Raw genomic sequence first — 13,210 nt, 5'->3', positions numbered from 1 at the left:
CTCTGTGTTTCATAGAATTACAGTAATTTGCAGTAGGTCTCACTATACAAAGGGGACTGCAGTATACAGGTTATGTTCTCATGTCGAGACAGCTAATGTGATCTGACTGCAGTCCCTTGTTACATTCCCATTAAGATACTAACAATGCAAGGAATGTATGTTAAGAATTTAAGACCCAAGGAAGTTAAACCATTGGTGTAGTCCTCTACCTACTCCAAGAATTAATACATAAATTGCTGTCTTTGCATGGTAAACAGAATCATTACATTAAACTAAAGATACTGTGTGCCATATCTTATTATTCATTAAGCTCAACAACTATTGTGAGTTCCAAACCAAAAATATTTTTCTGGCTTTTGTCATGAAGTCAAGAATATTGTTATTGTAAAAATATTTTGAAACATAGTGATATTATTTTAGGGCCATTTTATCCACCACTAGTTTAAAGTCATTCTGTTATGATATTTAATACTTCTCTTGTTTAGTCAGAACATAACGTTGCGTAGGCTATTATGGCTTGTGCTATATGGGCCATAAGTAATTTCAAAGCCTCTCATCTCAATGTATAATTAATGTAACATCCATTTATTATGAGCGCATATGTCATATAGCTCACATTTTGCTGCACAGTAAGAGTAGCTTTGAAATCCCTTGAGATCACACATGACCATGACTTTCTCCTTGTGTCTGTCTGTCAGTTTCTGTCATATATACTGTATGTATACACACAGACTCATATAGAGTACCTTACAAAGAACAGGAGGCAATAGGCAATAGAGATGAAATAGGTCACTCAGTATGTGTGTGTGTGTGTGTGTATGTGTGTATGTGTCTGTCCCTTACATATTCAGTTTAAATATTGTAGTTCTCTTCTGTTTCAACCCTCAAGGGCTCCGGTTCCTCTAATAAGGTGAATCCTGACCTCTTTGTATGTGTAGTCTCCCGCTGAGTGGGTGTGCTGAGTGTCCTGGAAATGTTGTGTGTGCTTTGTGTGTATGTGTGAGTAAATGTATGTGCGTGTGTGGGAGGGTTAAAGAAAGTGAGGGATAACAGAGATTGAGAAAAGCCAAGGAGGAAGATTTCCCTGCATGTACGCCTCGTCTCTGTGACTATTTGCTTCATATGTGTGTGTGTGTGTGTGTGTGTGCGTGTGTGTGTGTGTGTGTGTGTGTGTCGGGAGGGTAATCAATATCTGAGTGAGAAAGGCAAGCTTCTGTGCTTGTGCATTTGTCCTTGCTGAAGTTGCAGGGAGATGGATGCATGCAAACACGCATGTCCTTTGCAAAGTGCATGCTTGCATGGGTCTGGTCACAGATGCAATTAAGGGTTAAAGGTGAAACAGAGTAAGAAAACATCACTGAATACCCCAATCTTTAACCACCATAACCTACCCTATGATGATCTATCATGTCCATCTCGCTATGCCATGCAATACAGTGCTGTTGCTGAGTCCATTACCAGCAAACCATTACAGACAAATCATTATACACCTTCCACTCACCCCTCACCAGGTCTAACTCTGCCTCTCTAATCCACTCCTCTTTCCTTTTGATGTGATGCATCTATCCCTGCTCAATCTCACTTCATCCACCTGTGACAGCTATGGAATTGTGATCATTACACCAGTTGCACCCAGCTGAGACATTCAAACCATCTGTATCTATTGGACCGGGGCTTCAGACAGCACAGAGGGCTGTGGTAGAATGAGTGTCAGGGCAGACTCGGTTAGCGTTGATGCATATTTATAGTGCTGGATGCTATCTCTGTGCAACTGTCTACTCCAGGTAACAAAACAAGTGCACGGTTAAATGTCAGCCAGCAAGCAGTGTTGGTATGAAATTAGGTTAATTTCTTGAGAGTACAAGTCTCTTGGTGCCCACACGTTCTTACGCCCACTTGTGGATGGACAGTCGTCTCTATGGCTGAAGGGAGTGGGGAGGGAGGGATGGAAAAAGTAGGTCAAATAGGAATCTGCTGATTGATAGTGATGGGAGCACTGAATGAAGGGAGGAAAGGAGGGCAAGAAAGGGTGGGAAGACTTAGTCACAGCACAGAAGTCTTGGAACAGTGTCCAAGGAAGGGATGCATATGCCTGATGGGATACATGGACACACACACACACACATGCACACAGAAAACTATGCCAATATGGATGAGTTGTGAGTCACTGTAGCTGCAAGAAAACAAGAGACACAGACTGCTGCAACTTGACTGAGCATGTCCGCCTTTCCTTCCTCAGCTTATGGGACATAGAGAGGGAGCATTTTCAGTTTGTTTATATGTACTTCCTAATTTAGAGTGATACGATCTTTGCCTCATGTCTCTGGTTTGTTTACAAAGTCAAATTTAACGTGAATTTATTGGATTGAAAATATTTTCCAGTAATTTTTTTTTTTTTTTTTTTTTTTTGCACATCAGTTGTTGCTGGAGTCGTTTACAGTTGTGAAATCGGGTTAAATCAAGGCCAGGGATGTTGTGAACTGCTTATTTCATGTTGTGTGCAGCTCAAGCACAAGCAATCATGTAAGCTTCTAAAGTAAAATTTCTAATCTACCCTTGTTAAAAATTGAGAATTACTATCGACAAACTAACAGTTCATCAAGAAGAGACAGCTTCTCATGCCAGTGGTGTCAGAGAGTGGGAAGTGGAGACAACAAAAGAGACTCAGGCACAACTCTTAATGGAGGCAGACACACATTTACCATCATAAGTAGCTGAGTGTTCTTTTAATATGCTTCAGTGCAGAGGCGTGCACTTCTGTGTGCGTGCACTGAGAGAGAGAGGGAGAGATTAAAGATGAGAGAAAGTAGGTCAAAAACCCATGTAGGACACTGTGTCATTGTGTATGGGAGGATGTATCAACAGCATAATGGCTTTTGGTCTCACCCCACAAGGGCTGGCTGAATCACACAATGAGAAATAGGAGATATAAGACGAGCCTTGCGCTTTTTCACAAGTGCAACTTTATGTTTCTAGAAATGTCAGACAGGCAGCTGTGCTGATTTTCAGAGTTCACAACCTAATTTTCTAGTTCTTTAGTTCTTGTTGAACTAATTCCTTAATTTGACAAATTTCACAAAATTTTTTGAGCACTCAGGGCTGTGAGAAGAGAATGCAGCATGCTAACCACTGTCACAAATTTGAAAGTCCCCCATTTTTTCTGAAGAAAAGAAAAAAGAAAAAAAAAAAGTCCAACCAGAATAAAGTGTGTCTGTCAAATGTTTCCAAAGACTGAAGTTTCATGCCACATATGCTTCGTGTGCACACTGGTAGGAATATCACTTGAGAGCAGAGGCCCGGTGTCACAAGGAGTGACCGCTTAGTGATCCGGAGACGGACGTCTCAGTACTGGCAATTGTCAGCGGAGTTAAAAGTGGAAAATGTGTTTCTTCACTTCAGTGAGAGATGGTCAGTGATGGATAGAAGAAGACAAGTATACAGAGAGACACAGCAGTCGAGAGATGATGGTGATTAGCCCATCAGGTGTGGGAAAGAGCAGGCAACACACACACACAAGCCATATTTGCTCCCTATGTTGAAGTGTGTCTCCTGCCTTCTATCCATTCTGACAGGGTGGTGGTGGTCTTGGAGTCAACGTCACTTGTCAGCGACATTTAAAACACACACACACATGCCTTAGATACTTAACGTTTTTAATATTCTGTTGTGCTCACTTCTGTTAAATCACCTGACATGTGTTGCCTGGCTTCACAAATAAAACAGAAGAAGAAAACAAACAGAAATGTCTGTGCCTTTGTACCACAGTGTGTCTTGCTTGACAAACACAGACTAAACAAACACAGGTTTACCTTGCTGTGTGATGTTTCTGAGCACGTCCGCCTTTCACTGGTGTTCAGTCTGTGGTATTAGCACTTATCATCCAGAAAAGAGACAGATGTTTTGTTGTGCAAGGTCTTTTTGTACTGGCCTGTAGAGCAACCGTTAGGCAATAATAGCGTGACAGAAAAGGAAAATCTTTGGATAATGTCATAATTACTTTATAAATAAGACTAAGAACAGCTGTCTTTTCAACATCTGCTTCATACTGTATGTGGATGGTACCTGAAACTCTGATGTAATGTTTGGTGATATATTGCCCTTGCCATCACAGCAACCCTTTTAGTTTAATGCACTGATGTTTATTTCTATGACAACAGTGCCAAAAGTGCTATGATTACCATCCTCTTTTCTTTCTACTCATGTCCTTTGTTAGAGCCCCATGGCATTTGGATTCACAGAATCAGTTTTACTCACAGCCAGCTGCAGTACAGTAGCCTCCAAGGGACCATTAATGCTTATCAAGTGCTGCACTGGGTCTCCTTGCTTAGTGTGTGTGCATGCGTGTGTGCGTGCGTGTGTGTGCGTGTGTGTGTGTAGGTGGTGAGGCTAGTGTGCGGTTGGACTTTTGATGACGATATAGAAGGATGTTATGTGCGGCTCTCGCCCTCTCTTACTCATTTGTTCTTTCTCTTGTATGCACTTGAAAAACATTCTCCACCTGAAGGATACCTGATCTAGAAGATCAACTGAAGCCTTTTTTGTCAATGTCATTTTTGCTGCAGCATTGAAAAAGTTCACTGTGAAGTGATTGACAAAGCATTAAGTATTAATTAAAATTGTCATGATACCAGAATTACTAGCTTGTGGCCCAATATTTACAGTGCAGTTCAGGTACAATTTGAAACAGGGTCAGATTTGTATGATACATTATTACATTACTAGGGTGTGGGTGGGACCAGCATCGCTCACGACAAATGAAATCATCTTGTTTCTTCTCTTTTATGTGTGTGAGAATACACTCAAAAATGCTAAACCTAAATGGATGCTTTAAGGGGCAGCCACAGAATCACTGCAAGCAAATAAACAGCACCATAAATTAGATTAGCTTGGAAGGAGATAAAACAGCTTGCTTCCATGTTCTCTGCTCTTGAAGCCAATGGTTGTTGTTGCGAATGGTTGTAAGATAAAAAGCGTACATTTCAGACATTGTTGTACTTTTCAGCAGGATCTAGTAGTGTGTACAAGGCTTAGTAAATTAATTAGAATAGCATGCAAGATGACTGAGCTTAAAAATGTTCATTTCCTCTGGTCAGAGTAATGGGTAAGTCAAATGCAAATCTCAGTAATCTCACATGACCTCAAAATTGCGCTGTGTTAAGCATATATTCCACACCTCTCCTTTTGAGGTAAGTCACCAAAACCAAAATGGGGCATCAGAATAAGAAAAACCTATGTGCTATATCAAACAGTACCACTTCTTTTGCAAAAAAACCCCAATCAGTATAAAAGGCATATGCTATATCAGTAATTAAACTCCACACAAGACATTTGGTTTTATCTTGATAGACACTGTGGTCATACATGTCAAGGATTTCTTTCGGTCAGAGGGAATATCTCAAATGAGATGCATGCTCACAGCTCCGAACATTCACATGACCTTCCTTTGCTGAGAAATTCCACCACAGTGACATGATCCTTTTCCACGTCTTTGATTTAATTTGATAATCCTCTCATCACATGAACAGGACAACACTCCTGTTAAATACTGACAGCGAATGCACTAATTAACCCGATTACGACCTCGCAGGACGATGATGCTGCTGCTGTTTTCGTTTAAGGAACTCAATCTTCATTCTTCTGTAAGATAATATGTTTTGACAGCTCAGGGTGAAATGCACAAAGGTACGTACACATCACCTGCGAGCCAAGATAAAGGAGCTGCATCGTAGCAGGTTATGAGCTCAGAGCAACAACACAGAGTACCATGTTGCAGGGAGGTCCTGACACCATTTCCTCTTACAGAATCAATCCTGAGCCCTGTTTACTGAAAACTGCATTGCTGTTCCACAGCTGTGCCTGCGTTGCTTTGGTGTTCAGAACGGTGCATTGTGATTCAGGTGAATGAGATATAGAGCATGTAATCTGATGTTATTAACTTTCTACTGCATGTAGCAGTGGAAACAACAGAGGATCAGGTGTGAAGTGTTGTCTGTTTGTATGTAGGCCAAGGGGCAGCAGAGAAAAACATTTTAGTCAAAAGACTGATATGGGAGAACTCACAATTGTTGCTTATCCATGCACATTGTCTAGTTGCCCAGACCTGTGTGATTGTTTTGAGTAATATAAATGGTGATTATGTTTGATGAAGTTGTGTGGCCAATTTTTAAAAAGTTCCAAGAAATCCAAATTCTGCTGAGGGTCTTTTGCCTTCACAGAATTTCCATGCACACAGCTCTGCCAGCACTCCAGATTTTTCATGTCTGCTCTGTCTTGTCAGTCTGCTTGCACTCTATATTATTTTACAGACCTCATGTCTAAACTTCTGATTGTTTTGTCTCTCTTTTATTCAGTGTGGCAAGGGAGCAGAGAACTTTGACAAGTTCTTCACGCGCACCCAGCCCCAGCTTACACCACCCGACGAGCTGGTTATCGCCAACATCGACCAGGCCGAGTTTGCAGGGTTCTCTTTCATAAACCCTCAGTTTGTGCACCCGTCGCTCAGTAACAGCCTATGAGAAGGATGGGGAGATGTCCCTGTAGAACCTCCCTGCTCACTGCCACCCACTTCAGCCAAACTCCAACATCTGACCACAACTTGAAGACGGCCCACGCTAAACTTTTAAGTATTGGTTTTATTCATAAGCAGCATTCTAGGGCTTGCATCATTGTTCTGTACAAAATATTTACCAGTACAGATTGTACAGATTAGATTAGTTCTCAGCCATCAAAAGAAAATATTTCCTTCAGTTTATGATGAACATGTACTTGAGACAATGAATTCGTTCCTTACTGCTTTTGATGAAACCGAGAGAATAAATTTATCTTTGCCTGTATATTATAAAGACATTAGAACAATTTGAGAAAAGATGCCTGTGCAACTTTTCATGATTATAAATCTCAACAGATAAACATGGTCACTCATCTCAGTTTAATCTCAGTTTAATGCAGATATTAAATAATGACCTGAGAAACACTCGGCTGTGTAGACACTGTAGCCAAATATAAAGGACGGGTTATGCAGACATTGAAACAGCACCTTGAGAGATGAGCGTTTCCCGTTTCACATTTCCTTCCCATTTGATTTCATGGTGATGGTGTAAAATGTTATTTTAGTACTATTTGATTCTAGCCAGTCTCAACCTCCAGTGTGTGTAGCAAATCAAATAAAGAAATGAACAGGCATGTAATTATATAATATGCAGCCTGTAAAAACACAAAGTGTGAGACAAAGAAAGCGCGTTAAGGTCGGTTTCTCAAATCATCACTTAGTTTAACTTTTATCAGCCTGTTTTGCCTACTTTTAAAAATAATAATTCGCACACCTGTTTTCTAGCCCTTACTCGAGCTGCAGAATGTGTAGTTTCCTTGTCGATAATTTTGTGGAGACTATGTGGACACTCAGTGAATAGTAATCAGTTTAGTATGTGAGCAGTGGTAGAACATACTTCTGTCTACCTTAAGGAAAACTCAAACCTAAAATGTTTACAATTTGTCATTTTTTTAACACTAGTCAGTGTTAACTACCATCTCTGTCCCATGATATGCTCATAATTATAAAGGCTTCCATTGGTGATGAATGTCTTAGCAACAATAGTTAAGACATTTTGTTGTTATTGTTGTTGTTTGTTTGTTTTCAAAATATAAAATTATGTTTTTGTGTATTAACCATGCGATGTTATATTGCATACAGTGTCATGCCCCTAGTGGTGTAGATGAAACACATTTGACAAGTTTCTTAGATACAGAATCTGATGAAATGAAATCATTGGAGCATTTATTCTGACAATGCTTTGTTGTCCAGAGAACAAACTCGTCCTCGTCCATTCAGAGTACGTCAGCATAATCATTGTTACCATCCCTTTTTGTCTCTTTAATATCTTAGTTTAGTTTTTACACTCCTGATTCTTTTTTTTTTATCTCATTCATATTTTTTCCATTAGATCAGATTAATATTTGAATGCATCCAATATCAATGCATAACTCCTTTGTAAATAATCTTGAGTTATTTAAAAAGAGTATAGCAAGTTGAAGTTTTTATACCAACTCCTGAATGTGCTTTTATTACATTAATTATATAAACCAATATTTGTATGTGCAAAAACAGCTAAGAAAGTAACCCAGTACAGATCAACTTTGTAACAGCTGGATGTCTTTGACAGAGTCCAGATTTAGCAAATTATAACAACAAATGTATCTGTTCTACTTATTTTGGCAGATTTATCTTTTTTTAATTATTACTATTCAGTCTTTATTCAATGATTTTGACTGCAAGTTGTATGTTGATCAGATGTCTGGCTGTCGAATGTCCTTGTGTATCTGCATGCTGTTGGTAGGCATCATTCATGCACGTGATCTGCTAAATACTGCATGCTACAAAGTATAAAACCCCAAAGAGCTACAACCTCAAGGTGATGCTCCACTCTAAATATAACTTTAGAGCTAAGAGTCATCCTCTGTAGTCTTGAAGGTTTGTTTCGTCATTCTTGAAGAAAAGCGACCATGATTAGCTTAAGTTCTTAAGTTCATCTACATTACAATTGATTCCAATAGAGACAACTTTTCACTGTGGGGGGAAAAGAGTGTCAAAATATCCATAAAAATTTCTCAAGCCACTCCTGCGTTATAATCCACTTCTTCATTGTGTGTCTGCATGCTCAGTTTACCTAAACCTTTGGTTAAATACACTCTTTCCATCTTAGGCATTCAAAGCATTCACAGCCCACCTCCAGGCACCTTTGCAGGTCTTTTGTAGGTAGATTTAGGGTGGAGTGTCACTGTGAACATCACACCATTTAAGGTGGCCATTACACACCACAGTCCAGTGAGACTAAAGAGGGCTGATCTTGGACCAGCTAGATCCTTAAGAGGTGATTGCAGGATTTTGTAACTATACTGCACATAAATCAAGTTAAGTCTCAGTTACAGTCTTTCAACAGTAATGAAGCATTAAAGTTCTAATGCTCTGACACAACTGTGAACTATGTGTAAAAGCAGATTTGAGGAACAGTAATTTGAAGATCGCACATCACAGCGACTGAACAATATAGTATAGAGATTTATTACAGCTTATAAAATTTTATAGGCAGTAATCCTAAAACTAGCTTTTAAAGGACTTTCCTGACACACAGTCCGTGGTTTAGATCAGTGCTCTTTTCTCCGTGATACATATACATTTTTAAGACCCATGGTCCCTTTTTACCTTTCACCCATTTAGGGCAATGTGGAACACTCAGCCCAGATCTGTGATGAGTTGTGACTGAGAAGCATGGCTCGTTGCTAGAACAGAGGGACCACTCACTCTCTAGTGTCTCATGAAGGGGGTTTATGTTCTAATCTTAATGTTATGCTATTGTCATTAGCTTTTGTTTTTTTTTCTTTTCTTTTCTTTTGCTGCTGTCATTGTTGTCAGTTTTATTTCTCTAGCTTCTGCTCAAGAAATTCAGGAATGTTTCAAAGGATATATCACATAAGAATATTCATATCTAACTAATATAGTTAGGAGCTATTGATAATGTAATATTTTCTCCATGTTTTTTCTAAGAGTTGTGCTCTCCTGCTTTCCTATAGTATATAAACTTTTGCATGTGCCAAACCTGGAAAACGCCAGAACCCGGTTATAGCAGCATTGCACTAGCTGTACTCCCATGGATGGCTCTGTGGCAGCTCAGACCTGCCTAATGCCACACGTGCTGTTGGCCACATAACATATACAGTAGCATACTGCCATGACTGCACATTGTGTCAGTACACTTCACAGTGCCAGTCAGTTTGATAGACGACTTGTACGTGATAGTAGAATTTCCTGCCTCTCTAGCCTCGGGCAGAATTGTCTTTGAAGACGACAGCTCAGCTTGTGGAGCATTTGATTGAACATCCAGTGAATTTCACAGAAGTGAGAGAAGATATTCCTTGTACATATTCAGAGTTTACTCTGCGACAGTCTTGCCCATGTCTGAGCCTAACTCGCACGTCTGTGTGTTTTAAATTAGCAGTCGAGGTCCATCCCTTTAATAGAATCTTTAATCTAATAGACTTGCTTCCCAGTCTTCTTTCTTATAAATGTTTTCGAAACGTCACAGTCAGTGTCGGCATGAAAAAGTACTGCTTACTCTCCCCGTGTGTGCCTTTCCTAACTTGAACAGATATATTGTACATCTTCTTAATCTTCATTGTCTTTGCTCTTATCCTTACTCCTCTTACTGTATTTTTAATCAGTTGTCATCATTGAAGTTAATTTACTCTGGTTTTAATTAATTTTATGCCATGTTAGTGTTTTTAGCACATCTAGCAAATGAATGAATGAGTAAAATCTGTAAATCAGAATTTGAAACACATTTAGTTGACATACATAAGTCTTTATCATAAAACTGCATTTTGACTCATCCACCTGTGTCCACTTGCTTTACCTTTACCTCCCTGTGCCTATTAATGACTGAACGATGTAATGACAATATCAGAGGATGATACTGGGCGGATGAAGGAACACTGAGGAGCGTAGGTGATTGATGGAGGTGATTGAAGTTATATGACTGAAAGGATAGATGATGGTGACATGTTCGAAGGACAACCCCTGTGCCTGGTCACATTGAACCATCCCTCCCTCGCCATCTCATGTATGCCATCTTTCACTTTCCTTTGTTCCTCCCTCCTCAGTGCCAGGGCCAAGTCAATTCATCATTTTATTGACAGTGTCCTCCTCCTTTCACCCTTTAAGTCAAATCAGGTCTGGAAAGCAGTTTTCGTATGTAATTCACCAAATACAGTCGGCATCAATTTTTCCCCCTGTCCACCTGTCAGCGCTAATGCACCATGGGAAAAGGAGTCAGCCACATGTATTTGGTGTTTTGCTTTGTTTACATTCTATTTGATGTCCTCACTTTTTGGTTTTAATTGAATTGATCAGGATGGCCAGAAAGCCACGAAGCAACTTTCTGATATAAAGATGTTACCAGAAATGTAAGATTTTGAAAGAGAGATCTGTTATGACTTCTTACCGTGCTCCTTTCAGGTACCTGTTTGCTTTAGGTAAATCCTGATGGATGTCTTTGTCCTTTATAATTAGTCATTTCTCTGCGCTGTGTCCTGTTTCCTGTGAAATGAGAGAGTGGAAGTGGGCTGCCATCTTTTCGGCCGTACAGAGCACAGGATCAGTCATGTGCAGGAATGCCTTATTCCTTAAACCCATACAGTCACACGTTCTCTAACTATCCTCTCTTTGTTCATTTATAATCTCAGCACCCCTGTGGTTGTACATAAATGACTTACAGTAGATATCTAAATAGACTGTAAAAGAAAGAATATATTGTATTTTGCAAATGGTGTATGTTTATTTTCTTCCCTTGTCAGCCTGAAACCTTTAAAATAAGTCTGAGCTACTTACCTTGTAACTGATTGTGTCATTTGTACCTAATGTATGATAATGCAAATAAAAAAAGCAAAATGAGGTTCAAACATCTCCATGTGTATTTATTTATTTGCATTTGTGACTTTAAATCTAACCAGCAAAATAGACCATCTTATAGACATAATGAGTTCAGTTCAGATTTTGGGATTTCCTTGTAAAAGGTGCATGTTGATTTCTTTTGAGAAATATCTCAGTGGCATCCCCACCCCTACAGTGGCACATCACTGTCATGTTTTCTTACAGTGTTAGAAAAAATAAAACCCAAGGGAGTTTAATTTCTTATAATCACCAATGCATTTGCATAAATATCACTATTAATAACATAAATGGTCGACTTTTTTCCATTTCATAAATACAGAACTTGTACTAAGAAAGTTGATTCTGTCCTGGTTTTGCCTTGAGTTCAACACTTATATATGTTATGTTTGTATTGCCACTTACAGGAGTCGTCAGTCTAGTATGCCGGCTAAAAACGTGATATGTTCAGTGCAGTATGTTCAGTAGCAGTGGCAGATCCTTACCTTTCCACCCTGTGCAGTTTTCATGGGTGTAGGTGTTTGCATGCATTATTGTGACTGCGTACTGGATGGGGGCGTGCAACAGTGTATTATACTATGCATATGCAGAGGTGTGTGATTGTATGGGGGCAGTGGGTTGATTGTACATATGTTCCGGGCTTCCTTGTTAGTTGGAAGGCTTGTTGCATAATGAAGGGGTGTTTAAGATCTAAGACAAAGTGTAGTATGCACTGCAGTCTGAAGGGTATCCCTGCACTGAGAGGTATCAGCCTGAGTCTTGTCTAAACCCTCACTGACACTGCATGGGTGCTGCTGGATTTCACCTAAATTTGGCTGTGAGCACACCTGGGGTTTTCCTTTTAAGAAAAAAGAGGATTTACAGGCAGCCCATTCACCCAAAGGCTGTACCAATGGAGCTTAGCTCAGTGTTCACTTGCTAAATACCAATCACAGGTGAAAGTGTTTCAACTCAAACAAATGGATATTTTTTTCTATCTATCTGAAATACAAGTTGTAGCTGAAAAATAGCGTGCTTCCCTATAGAAATCATTTACAATGTAACATGTCTTACACAGTGGCAGATTTTTTTTCTTCTTTTCCAAAGTAAAACGTGTACATTACAGAGATAGGTAGAGATAAGATAAGAAAGCTCTATATCCTTTTCTACTGTCAGACAGAATGTAGAGTTTGACAATTATGTTAATTCTGGGAAGATATACTATAATGATCAAAGGAGGAAAAAATGTGAGGATGGTTGTTCTTTCAGCATTAAAAAGTTCACTCAGTCCCACTAAGAAACAATTCCAGCAGTTCTTACCACTGGTCCCCATTATTGTATTGATCACTGAAAAGTTTTCCGCTAATTTCCCCAACCTTGACCCGTCTTGATAGTCACGAAGTCCAGACAGTGTGCATATCTTCAGACTCTTTGCTGGGCAGCATTCATCTATCTTAGTGAGATTTTTCAAATGAGGGCCCATAATTACTATAGCTCCTTGCTGGCAGGTAGCCTAAATGATGACTAAGAGTGATGGTTAGAGTTTTGCAAGCTTTACAACACATTATGCTGCATCGAGGCTATTTTATGAAGTTTATTAGTCTTTGCTCAACTGTTGTATATCAGATGGGTGACAGATGAGTGAGTCACAAGTACAGTATGAAATTCTGCAAAAAATCATCCCAACTGAATTTAATTAATGCAATTTAACTTGTTGATGATATTATAAACTGGATTTCTTCCCCCCTGGGTTGTAATATTGTTGCAATGCAGATACATACTGTACAGTAT

General features: G+C 39.4%; 1 protein-coding gene across 1 annotated transcript in view; it reads left to right on the top strand.

Annotated features, from left to right (window-relative positions):
• Nucleotides 1-11,451, top strand: part of prkcaa (protein kinase C, alpha, a) — a 133,467-nt gene extending 122,016 nt beyond the window's left edge. The window contains exon 17 of the mRNA XM_046409037.1: nt 6,351-11,451. Within this exon, the coding sequence (XP_046264993.1) occupies nt 6,351-6,515 (165 nt within the window). The 3' untranslated portion in view covers nt 6,516-11,451. The remainder of the gene's footprint in view (nt 1-6,350) is intronic.
• The last annotated feature ends 1,759 nt before the right edge of the window (nt 11,452-13,210 follow it).

Source organism: Scatophagus argus, chromosome 2 (assembly GCF_020382885.2).
Source record: "Scatophagus argus isolate fScaArg1 chromosome 2, fScaArg1.pri, whole genome shotgun sequence".
NCBI lineage: Eukaryota > Metazoa > Chordata > Actinopteri > Scatophagidae > Scatophagus > Scatophagus argus.
The sequence above is the reverse complement of the archived record's forward strand: the minus strand, read 5'-3'. Positions and strand labels throughout refer to the sequence as shown.